This window comes from Euprymna scolopes, chromosome 2 (assembly GCF_053919585.1).
Source record: "Euprymna scolopes isolate OS-2025 chromosome 2, ASM5391958v1, whole genome shotgun sequence".
Classification (NCBI taxonomy): Eukaryota; Metazoa; Mollusca; class Cephalopoda; order Sepiida; family Sepiolidae; genus Euprymna; species Euprymna scolopes.
In genome coordinates this window covers 12,392,901-12,415,400 of record NC_136483.1, presented here as the reverse complement: position 1 = coordinate 12,415,400, position 22,500 = coordinate 12,392,901, and the positions used below count along the sequence as shown (strand labels likewise).

The following is a 22,500-nucleotide window of genomic DNA, read 5'->3' as shown; positions in this document are numbered from 1 at the left end:
ACTATTTTTAAGATCGAATTTTTTCGATTTTCAATACTTATCGGATGAATTTTTTGTGCAAAACATATCTAAGAACACTACCAGACATATAAATTAGCTTTGTGTGAAATTTGAAAAAGTCGACCACTTAAGCTTGCGTGTATAGATCATGATGTTATAATCATAAGATCACTCTAGCCGTCTTGACATTTATATAAATGTTGATTTCAACTATCTTTCTCGTTGTTAGCATTGACTGTGTGATTTGTTCCTTTCTAATCGAGTCAGAGATGGATTCGTGGCCGATTTCGAATCTCCCGGCCGGCTATAATCGCAACTCCCTACACTGATGATTCCCGAAAGGATGAAACACTAGTGTGTATATATATATATATATATATATATATATATATATATATATATATATATATATATATATATATATAACGTTTTGAAATTTTTATTTTTAGTTTTTCTTTTTCTTTTCACAAAAGGTTTAATACTCATTTTATTTTTTATTCAAAAATGCATGCATGCAAGGTCTGACGAGGCTGTTAGGTCGTAAACACGATCCAACATCCGAAACATATGTAACCAAACATATAAAACGGTAATAAAAGAAATAAAACATATATATATATATATATATATATATATATATATATATATATATATATATATAGAGAGAGAGAGAGAGAGAGAGAGAGATGGATAGAGAAAAATTGTTTTGCTTGTTTGTTGTATGGCATTCACTTTAGGCAGGCCGAACTGGCTTCCTTCGAAGGAGAAAGTTTCAAGCGAATATTAAATCCACAGGTGGTATAGATAGATAGATAGATAGATAGATAGATAGATAGAATGGTAGATAGATAGATAGATAGATAGATAGATAGATAGATAGATAGATAGATAGATTTTTATACTTTTTATATTCTTAAGATTACCATTGGCGAAATAAGCATGAACAATACTCAGGGTTAATAACTTCATTATTTCGTTTCGCGCACCATTAATTCTCCAACTTATTAAGTGTTTAATGGCGAATCACCTTAAGCGACTGAAGATTAAGAAGTTTTTTTAAAGAAAATCCGGGGATCTTGGAATAAAGCTGTTTGTATCTTTAATAATCCGAAATGTTGATGCGTTGTAAACTCAAAGAATTTCTTATCTTTTATTCTTTATATTTAAGTTATTTCTTAGTTTTCATTCGTTTTTATATTTGTAAGACATTTTGCTTTTATATTTGTAAGACATTTTGCTTTTATATTTGTAAGACATTTTGTTTTTATATTTGTAAGACATTTCGTTTTTATATTTGTAAGACATTTCGTTTTTATATCTTAAGACATTTTGTTTTTATGTTTGTAAGACATTTTGTTTTTATATTTGTAAGACATTTTGTTTTTATGTTTTCCATCTTTTTTCACATCTTATATTTTTCTTTCTTTTTTCTTTTTATTTCTTTCCTTATTTTTTCTTAGTATTTATTTAATTTACTACACTCTTTTTTCTCCTATTTCCTTCATATTTTAAAAACTACATTAAAAACTGTATTTTCTTTTTCTGTTTCATTTATTCTTTCTTCTCATTTTTTTATTTCTCTTTCTTTCGTCTTTCCTTTCTATTTTTTTACACTTTAATTTACGTTAATTTGTTTATTTTTCCTTTTATTTACTTATTTATTCCTTTCTTCTTATTTTCTTTCAAAAATAAAAAAAAATATATATTTGTTGTCAGTTTTCTGGGTTTTTTTTCTATTTTTATCCTTTTTTTCTTTTGTCTTTCTTTCTTTCTTTTAGACTTCGTTAGTTTTTATTATTTCTCTGCTTTTTCCTATTATCTTCTTACACTTTTCTTTAGCTTCTTTCTCTCTTTCTTTTGAAATAAAAAACATATCAGTTTTCCTTTTCTTTTTTTTCTATTTCGACGTCTCTTTTTTTCTTTTTTTCCTTTTCTTTTTTTGAACATTGTTAACTTCGCCTCCCTTTCTCCATCTTTTAAACAAACTTAATTTACTTTTAAAGAACGCCATCTTTTCTTGATCACAATTAACTTTTACTAAATACAGGGTCTCTGAAAATGTTCTCACGCTTTAACTATTATCAGCGTTGTCTAGACCATGATGATCATCAATTTGCACATTTGCGAACATGATTCGTCAATAACATTTGTCTTATGTATTTCGAAGCTATTGCATTTCACTTTATATCCACAAATAAAGATTTTATTGCCATTTGAAGTGTGAGTACATTTCTACATTTTTGAGACACACTGTATTATCGAAGATTAAATATCGATGCCTCCATTCAGTTTCGAAAGACAAAGGATACCCCCTGTAAGGGCAGCTGCGAATGTAATTGTGAGGCAAGGGTTGCACAATCTCAACCATACCTCTCCTGAATCGGCAATGCCGAGATAAGCGGAGAACACATACAGCACCTGAAAGTCCCAAATGGTCGCCCATATAGTACTGTGCAGGTCATATCGTTGCTTAACTGCGGTGATCCAGTGAGAACTGGTATGTCAACGTGATTATGCTGTATACATAATACATATACGAAGATTAAATAATTTACATAAAAATCACATGTTACTAGCTCGTCTACCCGGCGTTGTCCGACTGTCAAATACCACAACAATTTCACTTATTATTTTCTTGAAGTTTGCTTTTGTTTGTAACATGTGTTCTAAAACAATTGTTCATTTTTTTGTTTTTTAATTTGATTTCTAATTTTTAAAACAATTGTTCATTTTTTTTTGTTTTTTAATTTGATTTCTAATTTTTAAAACAATTGTTCATTTTTTGTTTTTTACTTTGATTTCTAATTTTAAAAACAATTATTCATTTTTTTGTTTTTAATTTGATTTCTGTTCATTTTTGTTGTTTTTTAATTTGATTTCTAATTTTTAAAACAATTGTTCATTTTTTGTTTTTTTAATTTGACTTCTAATTTTTAAAACAATTGTTCATTTTTTGTTTTTTAATTTGATTTCTAATTTTTAAAACAATTGTTCATTTTTTGTGTTTTAATTTGATTTCTAATTTTTAAAACAATTGTTCATTTTTTGTTTTTTAATTTGATTTCTAATTTTTAAAACAATTGTTCATTTTTTGTTTTTTAATTTGATTTCTAATTTTTAAAACAATTGTTCATTTTTTGTTTTTTAATTTGATTTCTAATTTTTAAAACAATTGTTCATTTTTTGTTTTTTAATTTGATTTCTAATTTTTAAAACAATTGTTCATTTTTTGTTTTTTAATTTGATTTCTAATTTTTAAAACAATTGTTCATTTTTTGTTTTTTAATTTGATTTCTAATTTTTAAAACAATTGTTCATTTTTTGTTTTTTAATTTGATTTCTAATTTTTAAAACAATCGTTAATTTTTTATTTTTTTATTTGATTTCTAATTTTTAAAACAATTGTTCATTTTTTATTTTTTTAATTTGTCTTCTAATTTTTAAAACAATCGTTAATTTTTTATTTTTTTATTTGATTTCTAATTTTTAAAACAATTGTTCATTTTTATTTTTTTAATATTATCTCTTTTTTACAACAATTGTTCATTTATTTATTTTTTTATTTAATTTTAAAACAATTGTTCATTATTTGTTTTGTTTTTTAATTTGATTTCCAATTTTGAAACAATTGTTCATTTTTTTTATTTTTAATATGATTTCTAATTTTTAAAACAATTGTTCATTTTTTTATTTTTAATTTAATTTCTAATTTTTAAAACAATTGTTCATTATTTTTTTTGTTTTTTTAAATTCGATTTCTAATTTTTAAAACAATTGTTTCATATTTATTTTTTTTAATATGATTTCTAATTTTTAAAACAATTGTTCATTTTTTGTTTTTTAATTTGATTTCTAATTTTTAAAACAATTGTTCATTTTTATTTTTTTTTAATATGATTTCTATTTTTTAAAACAACTGTTCATTTTTTTATTATTTAATTTCTAATTTTTAAAACAATTGTTCATTATTTTTTGTTTTTTAATTTAATTTCTAATTTTAAAACAATTGTTCATTATTTTTTTGTTTTTTAATTTGATTTCTAATTTTTAAAACAATTGTTCATTATTTTTTTGTTTTTTAATTTAATTTCTAATTTTTAATAAATTTTGATTTTAACCTTATTTGCTTTCAAATTTATGGCCAATCCTTCACTATTTCCTAAAAGAATATGTATTCATTTTAATTATTTAAAAAAACGGTCCTTGCGTAAATTAGTGATCCTTTAAACAAACGCATTTCAGGTGAAAACATTATTACGTACTTAAGTGTCATGTCGAAATTAATATATATTCCAAAACTTTAGAAAGATGATTCAGTAGATATGCTATATATATATATTTTTAATAATAAACAAAAAAAATTACGTTCTTTAAAAATGTGATTTAATATGGCGGACCCTTAATTTAAGTCAGTTTAAGTGGAAGGAGATAAAGCAGCTTTTCATACTGAATCGGTCGCACACCTCTTCTACGTTAAAACATACGATAAAACTCGATATTTCGATAAATTCTATTTTTATTGCAATTGTTTTTCTACTGGATCATTTTTCGTAATTTTTGGATTTTATACTAAATTTAACATGACACGTAAGTACGTAATAATGTTTCCACCTGAAATGTGTATATTTAAAATATCACAAATCTACACAAGCACAAAAACAATAAAACGTATGCTATACACAATGTGTGCACATACGTCATAATCACATTGACACACCAGTTCTCGTTCAATTATGGAAGTTAAGCAATGCTGAATCTGATCGGTAACAGATGGGTTACCATTTGGGAATACCATGCGCTGTATGTGGGAGGGCGTCTCTACTACAACTTCCAAAACCTAATGTCGTCATCTCCCTTGATCGGGATATATATGCGAGTTAGACCGCTTGTGAATTTGATATTCCCTTGATATTTTCTCCTTCGGAGGAAGCCGGTTAAACCCACCTATGGCGAATGCTGCTAACATATATACACAATGTGTTGATACTGATTTGATCTTATCGGCCATTTCTGTACTAATACCGTTAAGCGGTATGAATCCGTAATTTACCCCCTACTATGTGCAAATAGAACATTGTATTGTATTAATAATAAAGTATAGGTGTTGCATTTCGGCATTAACCGCATAAAAGTGGTTGATATGCCGTAAAACAAACAACTCTTTCGCACTCGGGCATTGCGGATTAATATGCAATAAATGTTTTGGTATTACAAGATTCAAGAGGTTGATATACCGTGAGAGAAAATAATCAGTCACGTGACAGATATGCTTCAAATCGACAACAACCTATTCTTCTCGGGTGATATTTTTAAACTTTTAATTTAAAACGATTGTTTGTTTTTTGTTGTTGTTTTTTTTTTTTTTTTTTTCTATTGTCATATTCGTGTTTGATTATTTAATTTACGTAAGTTTCTACACCACGTGTGTGTGTGTTGTTGTTGTTGTTGTTGTTGTTGTTGTTGTTGTTAACAAAATGGGAAAATCAATGAAAGTGTCTAAAAGCACAATAAAGGTAATTAAATTTCTTTTGTGATTGTCCAATGAGATTTATTGTGTGATAATTAGCTGTCATCGTCGGAAACGCCCACTTAAGTTTCTTTTAATTGCCTGGAAATTAATTGGCGTTTCTCTCCGCCCAGATTTTTTTTTTTTAATAATGTATTATGAACAGCTTTACATAACTATTTGATAAATAATTTGTGACAATAGCGATGCATTATGTGATAGGTTTATTAAAGAGTTAAGGAACGTGTTCCTTATTTTAGAATGAGAACTGAATCTGCAAACTATAGTTATGAACGTGCCATGTCTATAAAAAGGAACGAAAACACGCAGGAATAAAAGCAAATACGGATGTAAGATCACAACATCAGTGCGAGTGATAAACGAGCTTTTGACATTAATGCCTATAAATCAGTTACAGTATCTTCACCGGATATATGTTGCCATTAATAGACCGCCCGGCGTTGCCCAGTCGTAAAAAAACGCTTAAATATTATCTTTTAATCCCTGCAGATTTCGTATGTATTATTATAGAGCCAAGTCTCTATCAATTATTATATTAGACCTGATATATAATGATTTCAAACGTAAAAAATAACTTGTATGCCATCAGTTAGGATGGAAACCAAAACACAATGCTATCTAACCTTGTCCGTAAGCATATGACCTAAATGCATACGTACTTAAAACTGAAGAAAATAAATTTAAAAAAAAAAACGTTGTCTAACCTATAACTTTTAATCAAAAAAACGGGTATAGTCGGCTTACGCCAGGCCAAGGTCAATGTTTTTGAATTTTAATTTTTATCCTCTTTGCAACAATTTTTGCCAGTTAAAAAACAAATCTTAAGTGTGCTCAAATACGCTATATATATAATTTCAATTCTGTAGACCAAATATTCGGAGAGGAGTTTGGTAGAAACTTTTCGCACACACACCAACAATATCTTAAATTCTATGCAATTATGCAGAATGTGGAAACTATGCATTAATAGGCTTGAATGTGATAGTGCAATAAAACTAATCGTCCTATAAGAAATCATAAAATATGAATCATTAACGAACGTCTTTCATAGAACATGCAAATTAGTTAATCTTCATGAAGTCGCTCGCAAATCCATGACTGGGTATGTTAGGAAGCTCGTTTTAGTAATTTTTAAATGGAAAAAGTAGACTTTTAATAATAATGTCAGAGGGGGAAAATCTCAATTTTATAGATAGATAGATAGATAGATAGATAGATAGATAGATAACCAGTCTCATTTAATAGCTGTTTTCGTGAGAAATGATTACCTCCTCACGGTAATTGCACTTAAGTTAACATTATAGATACTAATTTTATAATCCGCCTCCTTAAGCATAGCATTATTAGCTGGGGCATCAGGTGTTACTTGGAAATAAATGCAAAACGTGTTCAATATACGTTTCTTATTTAAAATAGTTTAAAATGTAAATATAAAAAAATGTATTCTGTTATTCTTGATGTTCAATGACTTTATTTTTATTGCAAATTCTCGAAATTCAAGTAATTTCATTGGATACTAATTATCATCATTGGATTCCTAAAAAAACTTGCTCAATAAAAATTGTTTAATGTATCTATACTCCTATAAATTTATTTATTTTTGTGTGTGTGTTGATATTTATATTAAAACCCCTCTTTTCTATTTATTTAAAAAGAAAATACAACTTTGTTATATATGGGTCGCGGAAATTGCATTCACCAGCAAAAGATCTAGCTAATTTGCATATTCTTTTAAACATTCATTTTAATTAATTCCCTAATAGTTTTTTCGGTTTTCTTATGGGATGATCATCTTTAGTTAACTATTACGTGCAATTATATTCATGCAGATATTCTACATGATTTATACTTGCGTAATATTTGATCTTGATATAATTATTTATTTTCAATTACAGCCTAAGCGCAAAATGCAATATTCTTACTTCCTGTTGTTGAATACTCTCTGATTGTTTACCGTTTATGCCCGCTGACTTGGCATTTCTAGATATTTAATTTCCCTCAATTCTTATATAAATTTCTGGCAGCCTGAAGGTAGAATGTTAGCCTACGGAGTCAAGGGTGACTTTGTGACTTGATTTGAATCTCCCGAATAGTAATGATTACTACTTCACTACACTGATGATTGCGTAAGTATGCAACACTATTATCCGTATGTATAATTGTTAATGTTTATAAAAAAATCTCGATATATATATATATACATATATATATATATATATATATATATATATATATATATATATATATATATATATATATATATATATCGAGATTTTCGTTATTATGGGATCGCACCCCTCCCCTGACATCATTCACTCTTTCTTCCCATCATAACGAACATTTCTGTAAAAGTCTGAGGAAGCTACAGACGGCCAAAAAAACGGCCGGGTAGCTGAAACAATAATGTAATTTAACAGAAAGATACGGTAATAAAAAATAAAACGCATATTTGCTCTACAACAGTATTGAGCACTTTCTTCAGTTTTTATTAATTACCATTTCTACTATATATATATATATATATATATATATATATATATATATATATATATATATATATATATATATATATATATATATCCTGTCTAGCAGGGTGTGGTCACTGTTTAGATATATACATGTCTATTTGGGGTATTGAAGGTTCATCACTTTCTTATCATTGCAAGATCGAATTATCAGCACCGTTCAATGATTGAAAAGTTCAAGAAAAATTGGGGGCCGTATGCTCAGACCGATGAAACTTTGATACACCGAACAGAGACTGTAATGTCTAGTTTTTTAATCCAATATTTTATATTAGCTCTCCTGCCAACTACGAGTGGACAATGAGACAACAGCGTGTTGATTAGTAACGATGGTGGAAATTGGATAGAATTTGATTATTTAAGGGGACGATTCAACAAAAATTTGTTTACATTGGATTTGAAAGCGACTATGTTGTATTCATCTTGGATGCAGCTGTGCTACACAGATGGATAGTCCTAGGAAAGAAACTTTTTTCATGGAAGCTCCCTATGCTTTTAGGTGCACAGAAGAAGAAATAGAAGTTACTCAACTATGAAAGCTACGCATTTTATATCACACACCATATTTCCGGAACCAATGCCAGTAAATCATACATTTTTAAAAGAAACAATACCTCAAAAAATAAACTAATTCTCACCGCCACAACAAAAAAATAATTATTAATACAAAAATTAAAAAAAACTTTTACAACTACTAGAAGCAATAAATCTTACAGAATAACAAATCTATTTCTCTTTCTGAATAACATGCTTGATATGATTAATTACTATCTATCACAACAAACATATCCAATTATTTCTTTATGCATGTATAATATTTAAATGAAAAATAAAGTAATAACACAATAATACAATCCGTCAAGAGCGATTCGTAAGCAATTTGGAAATAATGGCTTTATTAATACATCGACTGCACCTGAAAATTAAAATATTTGTTTGAAAGAAGGGTTTGCAACCAGAACACCTGTATATTAGAATCCTCTCTCTCATTCTCTCTCTCGCACTCTCTCTTTCTTTTCATCTCTCTCTCTCTCTTTACAAACACGCATACGCGTGTGTGTGTGTGTGTGTGTGTGTGTGTGTGTGTGTGTGTGTGTGTGTGTGTGTGTGTGTGTGTGTGTGTGTGTTAAAGTGCATCCGATAATGAGATCCCTGATTTGGGAGTTTGGTGGAGTGAAGAGTCATTGTTTAGTTGGCATTACTCCCAGGTCGATTCTGACCCGGGATGGTAGTATCTGTCAGAATTGCATATAAAGATTAAATAGAATGTATTAATTGCAGACTATTAGTTAAAAATATAAACTTACAAAACAAGAGATTTCTATACAATATACTAGCATTTCAGCTCGGCGTTGCCCGGGTGTTTGGACGTGTATGTTGAGCAAAAAAAAAAAAAGTGATAGTAGGAAGGCAGGCTCGAACCCGTACGGCAAAGGAGGAAAAGAAAGGGGAAAAACCTAACGTTTATGCTGTTACGACCACCGCCAAACCGGACACGACATTTTTTTAAAATTAAGGCTAGACAATCTAAAGGAGAGGATAACTTTCAAAAATATCGGCGAAAAAAGTGACCCTCACCGTAGAAAAGTGCCTAGTTGAAGGCGAAGATATTAATGTTTTTAGCCAATTTTTCGATATTTGTCGTATGAAAGGTCGAACTTTAAAACGATACTAATATTGGTAAAATTCGTCGCCTCTATTGAAAGTTTAAGGCAGACATGCAAACATACATACATACATAAATACATACATACATTTATATATTGGTAACTAAAAATTTTCAACCCAAACTGATGAAAAAGTTTGCCCTATCTCTGAATACTCTTTATGTAAAATTTCAAATATTTAGACCAGAAATTGTCTGAGTAATTTGGAAGAGACCGCAGAGGTCGATTTTTTTTAACTTTTACACCTATTATGATCCCTTAAAATTTATTGTTTTGGGCTCAAATCAAGTTATTAAGTTAGATCCATGTCCAAAGAACGTATATCTAAAATTTCAAGTGCGTAAAACCAAAATTGTCGGAGGAGTTTGGTAGAGTTCTCAAAGGTCAAATCGTTGAACTTTGACGCCTTAATCGCCAAATTTCTGGCCAAAAACCGATGACATCGATTTTCCCAAATCTCAGTAACCTGTATATCAAATTTCGAGTCTGTAGACTAAAAATTGACAGAGTTATTGAGTAGGGAAATGTACACAGGCACACAGATACACAGACACTTTCACTTATATATATATATATATATATATATATATATATATATATATATATATATATATAAAATGAAACTGAAAAATAAATTCCCGATAGTAAGGTAAACCTACCCGGTCAGGAGTAGCAAGCAATAGAATAAAATAACCCTTTCCCTTAATCCTCATTCTGTAACCTTTATTGACTTGATAATGGCCTAAAGTTCCAATGTACTCTTAATTTATTCTATATATATATATATATATATATATATATATATATATATATATATATATATATTGAGCTTCATAAATTAAGAAATAGTATATAAAAGAGTTAAATATATGTGAAATTATCATATTTCCAGAGAAATATATATATATATATATATATATATATATATATATATATATATATATATATATATATATATATATATATATATATATTACTATAATGATGTTAAATGCCTACAGACCCTGGTATTTTATCCTTTCGGGAATAATCAGTATAGGGTGTCACGATTATTGTCGGGGTCGGGAGATTCGAACCCGACTACGAAGCCATCTCTAACTATATTAGCAAGGAACAGACCACACGACCTACTTTAACCGCGAGAAATATTCTTGAAATTAAACATTTATTTTTGAATGTCGTAATATCCGTCCAGAATGATCTAATGGTTAAAACATCATGATCTGCCCATGCGAGCTTGAAACGCCAACTTTCACTTCAACTTTAAAAACAACAATAAAAACCAAGTTCTTAAACGGGCTGACATAATTATTGCTATAATCATTTTTAAATACCTACAGATACTTGTGTTTTATCTTCTCAGGAATCATCAGTGCAGGGTGTCACATTTACTGGCAGTCGGGAGATTTGAATCCGGTAGCAAGGGATTAATCACACACACACACACACACACACACACACACACACACACACACACACACATATATATAGTTTATTAAATATTTAAGAATACTAACAAAACACTTAAAGTAAAGCGTGTTTTCAACATGCCATATTAACTAGATGGAGATGGGGGAGACTAGCTAATCCCGAAAATGTGTATAAACAGGCTAACAACATGTAACGCGAAGTCTTTGAAATAAGCTTTTAGAATCACACGAAATAGAAGTACAAAATAAATTTGTTTGTGACGTAGACGTTACCATCCAATGCCCTTGATACCGACGAAAGTTCCATTCACATCATGCACAGTCATCTGCATGCACATGAGAGAAAAAAGTAAATATTTGGGAGATGGGCACCTCACCTTATTGTTAGCGAGCGAATCGACGGAAAGAGATTCGAAATGAAGTGTATGGATATTATTAAACAAATTACTTTTTCTTTCTCATCAAAATTTTCTTAGCGTCTATCTATTAAATCCATTGCCTTTTCTGCTTCTCGTAAAGTCTGTTCACTATCTTGGTCCAAACACTTTCTCCCACCTGAGGTTACTCTCTATCTCTGCAAATCTACTGTACGGATTACTGTTGTCGTATTTCGGCTGGTGAATCTCTGCCCCATTTAGATATTCAATATATGCAGAAAATGTGCAGAAATGTATCTGTAATGTGATTGGACTTATTTTTTCTTTTCACTGCAACCCCTCTCTCACAGACGTGATGTTGCTAGTCTCAGTCTTTTCTACAAATACTATCATAGCATGTGCTCCTCAGAATCGCCTAATTCATTCTCTGCTTCCTTTGTTCCAGCTCGTTTGACTCATTGGTCTAGTGGTCTCCACGAATTCGTTGTTTTAATACCTCATCGTAATTTCTATTCGAATCGTTTCTTTCCAATAACCGCAATTTTGTGGAACTCTCTTCCTGCTCACTGTTTTCCTTCTGCCTACAACTTTGGTCTTTTCAAGACTAAGGTTAATAGGCATCTCATGTCTTTGCAATAATCATTATTCATTCTTGTTAGTTTCTTACATCAAGTGGCTTCACGCCTAGTCTCTGGCGATTTCCATAAAAACTCATAATATTCCAATTTTTAAATCTCTCTCTCTCTCTCTCTCTCTCTCTCTCTCGCAGTGTGCTTTTTCATGAAATTTCACAAATATTTTTCTGTGTTATCTATAATCGTTAAGGCTATGTAGAGATAGAAATTTACGTATTAGCTACTGTACTATTTACAAAAAAAATTATTATTAATAATAATAATAATAATAATAATAATAATAATAATAATAAAAAGGTCAAGATAATACCAATAATAGTGAGAGCACTAGGAACAGTTCCGAAAAAAAATTGAAAAAAGAATTAAAGTAATCGGAATCAGATAGATGGATGGTAAGGCACAACGGATAACAGTAATGAAAATGTCTGAAAGATTAAAGAAAACCCTTGAATGCAGAAACTAATATGCATGAACTACAAGCGCTTGGCCGGACATAGAAACTGCTACAGAAGTGAAACAGAAAGAAACACCACGTGGAATCAAAAATACTGAAACTGTATAATTGTAAGTTAAATCGACACATGCGCACGCGCGCGCACACACACTAAAAGTGTCGGCATTAACCACACCAAATAGTCGTGGAGAGTCAAGGAAGATAGAAAGACCGACGAGAGGAATCATTAACCAGACCCCCACTGGTTGAGTTTGAAGAGGACTGAGACCTTGAGGATTGGGGCTTATTGCGACTCAAATTCCAGTGAAAAACAAGTTATAGAAATAGGTGAAGCGTACTAGAAATCTAGGGAGACTTGTTATCACTCAGACTCCAGGGAAAATCACAGGTTGGCTTCAATAAGAAATCTTTCATGATGGCCTGTGTACAGACTACTTGTGAATAATAATAATAACAATAATAATAATAATACACATGCATATGATGATATCAGTCTGGATGATACCATACAAAACTGACATAAAGGGTCACAGGGTATGAAAACACAGAGGAAGAATAGCACTGATCAGACCTCGATTGAAAAGGTACGACGAGTACTAGATCGTAGTGAAGTTAATTGTCACTCAAATTCCGAAGAAAACTGGCTGTTGCTAGTGAGAATTCAATGATAAACCGCTATTGTGATAACGCAAAGTGATTTTGTTATTGAAAGAGAGGTGGATCTGGGGAGAGTTGTTGTCACTTAGACTCCAGGGAACACCACTGATTTATGTCAGTGAACCATCACTGACACTGACTCGTGTGAAAGTGAGTAAATGATGCTGATCACGTATACCTTCTCGACTAGGGGAACACTTGACTTTTTTACCTTAAAAATCATTCACTTCAGTAACGTTTAAAATTGACAGCAAAAATATCCCGTAATTCACTTATATTGGAATTATTTTTACTTCAGTCGAAGTTATCGAAAATGAAGGGGGGGGCTCCTTCTTGGAGCTAACACATGATATCTCTGTCAGATGCATAGATATTCGAATATTCCATTGCAGTTCTCTTTTATCTCTCAAACGTTGAGTTAATCAAGAAGTTAGAATTATTAGTTTTTCTCTCACTTATTCACTAGTTAACAGCGTTATAGAGTATCTTTTCTTTTGGTCTCTTGGTCTTACTGGAATCCAGGACAAGAATTCATCTATTCTGGTGGGGTGTCCTATTTAGAGTTGTAAAGTTAAGGTAACATCGCTTAGAAAAGCTGCTTACTGCCTCGCATAAGACCGTGCGGGTTAGCTATAGCGATGAGATCTTATTTGGGCCATGGATACTATATTATTTTGAATATTTAGTCAGGGTTTACTTGTAAGGGAAATATCCCTATATCGGTTTTTCCTGAAAAACCTCTGTAGAGAGAGATCTTAGACACTCAGGGATAGTGCTTAGTAGGCATTCAAGTTCTCTCCAGTAGAAGTTTGAAGTGGAAAATACGCATTGAAAATTTATTTAAGAAAAATTAAAATTTATCGTGTTATGGGGAACATACAAGCATGTAAATTGTGTTATAATGACTTTCATCTTTTGACCATTTCTATCTCTTTTATTAATTTGCTTTTATTAATTCTCTTTTATTAATTTGCTTTTATTAATTTGCTTTTATTAATAAAAACAAATTGACAATTTTGATAAACAACCACACATGATATATCTTTTCTCAAAATATCGCAACGAAAAAGACACTTGTTAAAAAGTTTATTATTTTTATAAAAAACACATTTTTCATTAAAGCAAGAAGGCTGCTCGAATTTTAAAAAGTAAAAAGTAAAATAGCAATTATAATTGACAGGCTTTTCCATAAAACTATATTTTGAATTTTTCCAATGTTAAGAAATTCATCATTTTTTGGTAGTGAACATTATGTAAATTTCGTATTCATTATTTTAGAACCAATTCTCTATTGATTGTTATATTTTATCTAATAGTAATAATTTCAAAAGTTATGAAAAACACATGACATGGGTACCATCAGCAAGAATCGATGCCAAAACGTATAACACTCCAACCTTAGCCATTATTTAGCACTCCAGAGTCGTTATCGTCAGATTAATATGAACAGTTAAAAATCTAACGACTTTAGCTATGAATGTGTTTTCCGGGGGGGGATATGCCCAGGAGTAACAGCTTGAGTAGACTTACTTCTGGCAAGGTAAACATTTTTTTTAATTTTAACCCACTTAGCACCTATTTTTACCTGCTAAAACGGATCGAATTTGTTCCACATGTCCAAATCCCCTATATATTAAGTTTCAAACATTAAGAGAGGAGTTTGGTAGAGACTTTCCACACAGAGATACAATATCACTTATATATATATATATATATATATATATATATATATATATATATATATATATATATATATATAGTCATCGACATACAATCTGGTTTCATTGGATCACAACTCATCGGTGCCGCTAGACTAGCACCTCTCCCAAGCCGAGGATTGAACTTGGAACCATCGCGTTGACAGTCAGCAGTTCTACCGATCGACCCACGGGAGCGGCGCCTGTAAATTATCTCGCCAAATGTTTATTTAAACATGTGTCCACCACTTTTACAGTGCTCTCTCTCTATATATATATATATGCGTTTGGTAGAACTTTATCATAAATTCTACGCAACTATACAAAATGCAGAAAATGACTAAATTAAACGGAGCTTAATAGTTCAATGAAACTAATCATTCAGTAAAAAGCCATTAAAAATTAGAAATCCATTAATGATCTTTCCTTTTTCAAAGAAATATGCAAATTAGTTAGCCTTCATGAAGTATATATCCATATCGCAGCAGATTTTAATTAATGCAGATTTCGTATTTATTATTATAGAATCAATACTTTTATTGATTATTATATTGTACCCAATGTGTCCTTCCGGCGTTGCTCAGAGTTTTGTTTGGTGAATTCTTAGGACAATAAAATATCAGTAAACAATAAAATCTTGAAAAATTCAGAAATTCGTATTTTATACTTTATTTCAAAATCAAAAGTTTGTCAGACACCCGCTTATTTAAAATTTGTGTAGCATTCTGCAGAATGGATGACTTGTGCCCATCCCCATGACAGGACTTTAGTCTGTCACCAGATTGACCCCCTCCCCAGCATCATGTCTATGCACCTCTATGTTTGATTACAACACCTGATATTCTAAAAATCACTGATCTAATTATTAACCAAGTTTAATTTTATAAATAAATAAATAGAATTAGTGCTTCGACGTAATTTTGTTGTAAGATTAATTAGTTAACTAGCAGAGGTACATGGATTTGTTCAAGGTATAACTATGTCAATAAAATATTAATTAATAACAAAAAATTAATAAATAATTCACAAAATTCAGTAGTAAAAAGGTGTTATTTTTTTTCTCATCCTGAAAGAAAAGCCAGAGAAAATAATTTTGTCAATTTTTATGATTAATTTAAAACAAAAAATCGTTACAATTTTCACATGAAACAATTGATAAAACCATCGGAATTTCGATAATTAACGGCCAATTCTCATCAGATGTCGCAAACAAGAAATTCAACATCTGAATACATGTCAGGGCGTATTTCTGGCTAAATATTTTTAAATGGTAATGCTTCTTGACAATGCATGAGGCCACTTGATGCAAAAATATAAAAATATCACTTCAAGGTCGAAAACTAGCCAACGCTAAATGCTATAATAGATGGATTCCAACCCAGAAAACAGCAATTACCATCCCCAGATTTGTCAGAAACATCGCTCACAGTTTTGGTTGCATATACGCTTTAGCTGAAAAAATAACAGGGGTTTCCTTAAATTATAAGAGAAATAAATTATAATGCTTTAAAATCGTACTAAGATTTCCGTATGAACCTATTCATTTCAAATACACCATTAGTTTTGCTCAAAGATCTAACTGGCAATTAATACCAAAACAGATAGCCACATACATATACGCAGATATATTTACTTTGTATATAGATAATAATATAGATAATGATATAGATAATGATATAGATAATAATATAGTTAATAATATAGATAATGATATAGATAATAATATAGATAATGATATAGATAATAATATAGATGATAATATAGATAATAATATAAATAATAATATAAATAATAATATAGATAATCATATAGATAATAATATAAATAATATAGATAATCATATAAATAATAATATAGATAATCATATAGATAATAATATAAATAATAATATAAATAATAATATAGATAATAATATAGATAATCATATAGATAATAATATAGATAATCATATAGATAATGATATAGATAATAATATAGATAATCATATAGATAATGATATAGATAATAATATAGATAATAATATAGATAATAATATAGATAATCATATAGATAATGATATAGATAATAATATAGATAATAATATAGATAATAATATAGATAATGATATAGATAATGATATAGATAATAATATAGATAATAATATAGATAATAATATAGATAATGATATAGATAATGATATAGATAATAATATAGATAATAATATAGATAATAATATAGATGATAATAATATAGATAATCATATAGATAATCATATAGATAATAATATAGATAATCATATAGATAATAATATAGATAATAATATAGATAATGATATAGATAATAATATAGATAATAATATAGATAATCATATAGATAATAATATAGATAATAATATAGATAATAATATAGATAATCATATAGATAATAATATAGATAATAATATAGATAATGATATAGTTATCACTAAGTACTTATATAATTTGCACGTGTATTGCTGATCAGGTTGCGCATCTCGGACGAACAAACTTTGGAGAGCTACAAACTGATCAGAAGTGATGTTGGTCAACATTGGTGACTTAACAGCATTCTCTACTAGATACTCTGGGCTTCTACAAGATGGCAATCTTAGTTTGAATGCTTAGTTATTGGTCCTACTATAGTGAAAAAGTTCAGCACAAAGTCGGTTTATAATGAAGGAAATTAAAGTTTCTCTAAAACGATTAATCTGTATTGGAACAAATATATTAGGTCGATACAAAAGGCTTTTTAGGATTAAACATTTCATTTTGAGAATGTGCTCTTTTGAAAATCTTTACAACCATTGTTGTTGATAACTAACGAGATTATAAATGCCTCTCCTGTAAAATTCTGGAGATATTGATGACACGAATCTAACTCATCTACAATCTCATCTTGCGATGTTAACCTAAGGTCGTCGAAAGATTTTGCAATCCTCGAAAGAAGTGATAATAAGAGGAAGTTGATCCAGGAGAATATGCAGGATGAGGTGAGATTTCTAACTAAATTCTCCGAGGAGATCTTTAATCAGTTGTGCTGTGTGAGGACGAGCATTATCATGATGGAAGCTGGCTCTCTTTCTGTTGACTAAAAAAAAGGATGTTTTCACGTCAATATGGATGAGAATATTGCAAAAAAATATGAATGATGCTTTAATATTCTGCAAGAAAAAATATAAATTAATCACAGTTTAAGTAATAAGAATATGCATAAAATAAATTAGAATCATTAAAAATGTCACTTCTATAAATCAGTTAACACTATTACAACGACCTGATAAGAATTGACTTCGCTAATAACAGCATTAGTTGGAGAATATTAGTGTCCAACTGTTATCTTGAAGACATCTCATGATAAGACTAATCATCCTATCGTATGAATCCCAAGATTCTATCGTTGGCATTGGTTTCCCTGATATTTTTCTAGTAAGAATTCTTTCAAGAAAAACATCAGGTTTACGGAAGTGAACATGTGAATCTTGTCAATATTCAAAGTTAAAGTGATTTTTGTGGAATGAACTGGATTCGAACCTGAGACACCTTGGTTGTCAGTTCGTGTTATTAACCACAAAATCAACGTCACTTCCTTGTAAGATTGATGATCGCTAGTCAATAGTAAAAGTGATAAAACATACGCAAATAATACAACATATCAATTGAATAGAATAAATAAAAGTAAAAAAAAAAAGGAAGAGGGTGGGGGGGAGAAGATAGAGATTAGAGGAGAAGGGAAGAAAAAGGAAAGTAAAAATAAAATAAAAACCAAAGCATAGCAAAGCCGCGGTTTTTTTGGCACCCACCAGACTTCCTGTGATGGGCAGACCGCGAGTACACAGACGTACATTTCTCAGCGGGGTTCACGTCGCCAGGCAGGCGACCGAAGGCAGCATAAGCGTCCAGGCAGGTAGGGGTCGGCGCCGTCTGGTTCATGTAAGCGATCATTCTTCGCATCTCTTCCAGGGCGTTGGCCTGCATCAGGATGTAGTTCTTGGCCAGCAAGAGGGTGGCGATTTTGGAGAGCTTACGGACCGATGGAGAATGTGCGTAGGGAATAACAGCTCGTAGCTCATCCAATGCGTCGTTCAAATCGTGCATCCTCCTTCGCTCCCTGGCGTTAATATTCAAGCGAATAACCTTCTGTTCGCCGTTCTTCTTCTTGCTTGGGGTCTTGCTCTTCGGCACCAAAAGCCGGTCCTCGTAGTTGGAACCGATGCCGGCGCTGTCGTTGACATGATGAGCGCCGACACTGCCACTACGGAGGAGAGACCCGACACCGCCAATGACGTTCGGGACCAAAGAGCCAATGGTCATACCATTAGGATTTGTGGGGTTAGTGGTGGCGGTGCTGATGTTATTTAGAGGGTGGTGGTGGTGGTTTGTGTTGTTGATGATGTTGTTAATGAGGTTGTTGTTGTGTGTGTTGTTGTTGATGTTGCTGTTGTTGCAGAGGGCACCTGGGCGACTGCCGCCAAGTTTTAAAAAGTCATCTCCGCTCCCACCACCGACACCGCCAACGCCGCCGACGTCGACGTCGACGTCCACGTCGTCGACGTCGAGAACGTCGTCTCCGGCTTTGCTGCCCGTCGTCGACATGTTTTCGTCGCTGCTGTTCTCTTCCGCATCAGCTTCCAGTAGGTGCGACTGACGGAGATGAGAGGAGGAGGGAGGGGATAAAGACGGGGAGGAGGAGGACGATGAAGGGGATGAGGAAGAGGAAGAGGGAGAGGAGGAGGAGTCATTACAGTTGTTTTGATGGTTGTGTTGGTGGCGGCGGTTGTGTTGGTGGCGGTTGTGGTGGCTGTTGCTGTTGCCGTTGGTATTGTTGTGGCTGTTGCCATGGAGATGTGACGTGGGCGGCGAAAGGGATAGCGCTAATGGTTGCGCAGTCGGTGGCGGAGAGTGGCTACCTAGTAAGTTTCTACTGCCGCTGTGGTCATGACTAGGGCTATGCTGAGGCGAGTTATCATTATTATTATTATCATTATTACTAGGCGAATGATGATGCTGCATCAAGTGATGATGATGATGATGGTGGTGATGATTATGTCGATGGTGTTGGCTGGTGCGCGGTGGGGACAGAGCCGGATGCAGGTGTGGCTGCTGCTGATGACCATTATGTATATTATTAGTCGAAGCACTGGTATTGTTATTCTGAAACTGTAGATTTAAATGGTTGTTCATGTGTAGATGATGGACATGGGGGGTCAGAGGGGAGCGTGCGTGTCCAATGAGTGGGAGGGGCGAAGTTGGGGAATTGCTGTACACTAGGGAGGACACCGGGGTAGGGGCCAGTGTTGACCTTGCCATTTTCTCTTCCCCTTCGCTTTGATTGTCGCTAAGGTCCGAGCCTTGTCGGGTTTTGTGGATTTCTTCATCACCACTGTCCATCTCGTAGCTGTTATAATCAGTGTCCACCTTAATTTCTTCGTCGTCCATAACTTTTTGTCCAGATATTAAAGTGCCAGATATTCTGTTACTCGACTTTTCGGACTGAAGGTCCATCTTCAGGAAATATAAACAAAATATGTCCTTGTTCCTTTTTTTCTTTCAAACGTTTTTTCTGTATTGAGTTTTGAACATATATTAAATTGTCTACAACTTTTTGAACATATATTAAATTGTCTACAACTTTTTGAACATATATTAAATTTTCTACAACTTTTTGAACATATATTAAATTGTCTACAACTGAAACGCACCTACACACGCATATAGATTAATAAAAAACATGCGTTGTATCAAGTCTACCTTAGCAACAAAATCTAAATAGCAATTTCCATGTTCAATTTATATTCAAGTTCGTTAAATGTTTTCTCAGAAAGTTCATAAAATTATTAGAAAAACATCCTTAAATATTCTCTAAATTATTCACTAAAATATTTTTAAGTTGCTATTAACTAAAAGTTTATGAACATGTTTAAATAGAATAAAATCATTTTCTAATGTTCGCAATACTGAACGTGTTAATTAACACTTGTTTGTATGCAATGTGCGTGGAAACTGAATTGGTTTATATGTATATATACATATACATATGTATATACATATAGCTGAAGAGATTTGTTTAAGATTGTCTAGTTTTATTAAATTTGCTGTGTGTAGTTAGTATGAGAGAGATAGGTCGTTTCGATATATATATATATAACTAAATATATATTTATAAATATATATATATATAAATATATATATAAATATAAATATATATGAATAAAGTTTGTATTTTTCCGTGGCAAATTATAAAAAAATTAAGATTTTCCGATTATTTTTAAAAATAAAAACTCACAAGTTTGATTTTCCCCAAAACCGCCGAAAACCGAAGATGTTGAAAATCCGGCGAATTTTGCATTGATTTGGTTTTAAATAATTGAAACGAAATGGGTTTCAAAATGCAGCGTTTTCTTTTTATCAAATTGGTATAAATCCTTTAGAAGAATTGGTTTCTTCTTTCAGTTGTTTTATATTAAAAAATACATACTCATATATGTATACATACCAACACAAACGCACACATATATATAATATTTTGATCCATCGAAAATTCCAATTCGTATTTTTTGTAGTATTCCGAATTATTTATCGTTCCTTAACAGATATTGTCGTTTTTGTTTTTTTTTTGTTTTTGTTTTTTGTTTTTTTGTTTCTTGTTGTTTTAATTTTTGATTTTAGACAATATCTGTTATTTGTTTTGTTTTTGTTTTTTGTTGTTGTTGTGTTGCTTTTCGTACTTTTTTCTTTTGTCTTTTTTTTTTGTTCAGAGTTATATAAACAAAAAATTGTAATATTTTTTCATTACAATCCAGAGCGTTCCAAACTACATTAAAAGGTAGTTTGTTTATTATTATTATTATTATTATTATTATTATTATTATTATTATTATTATTATTATTAATTTATTGTAAATAATTCTTGTTAAAAAAAAAAAAATTTTTTTAGGATTGTAAGTACTTTTTACGCGCAAAATGTGTTTTTATCCAACATAGAAACTGTTTTTTTATGTATTATCTTTTAGTTCCTTTTTTTTATATAAGAAATTTCCGCGTGCCGATTCCTTGCTTATTCCGTGTTTCCCTTTTTTTGTTGTTGTTTCTTTTTTCTTATTATTATTAAGTTTTCTGTTTGTTTCGTAAGAATAAATAGATGAAAAACGTCGCAGGCGAAAGTTTCGCAGACGCCGTCAAGTTCGAGCGACAAACATTTGTCGAGTGAACGGGAACTGCAGTGTGCATGCGTGCGAGCGTATGTTTCTTTTTCCACTCCGCCTTCTTCTTCCGTCTGTCCCCCCACCTCCCTCTCTCCTCTCTCTCTCTCTTCTGTTCCAAAACCTCCCCCTTTATTCCCTCCTCTCTTTCCCTTTCCTTATCCTCAACACCCAACGACGAACGGGCGACGAAGTTGCTGATAATGTTAGTGACTCCCACATTAATGCAATCCCAATTCAACTGAAAACACAAATGATTTCAATTACAAAAAACGGTTGCCTTTCGATTAAAGAAATAAAATGATAATAACTAACAAATAAATCGTAGTTATTGAA

General features: G+C 31.2%; 1 protein-coding gene across 1 annotated transcript in view; it reads right to left on the bottom strand.

The window, feature by feature from the left end:
- The window catches only part of LOC145288607 (uncharacterized), a 75,699-nt gene extending 53,433 nt beyond the window's left edge, over positions 1–22,266 (bottom strand). Inside the window, exon 1 of the mRNA XM_080136341.1 lies at positions 18,766–22,266. Coding sequence (XP_079992467.1) covers positions 18,766–20,467 — 1,702 coding nt within the window. The 5' untranslated portion in view covers positions 20,468–22,266. The remainder of the gene's footprint in view (positions 1–18,765) is intronic.
- Between the last annotated feature and the right edge of the window lie 234 nt (positions 22,267–22,500).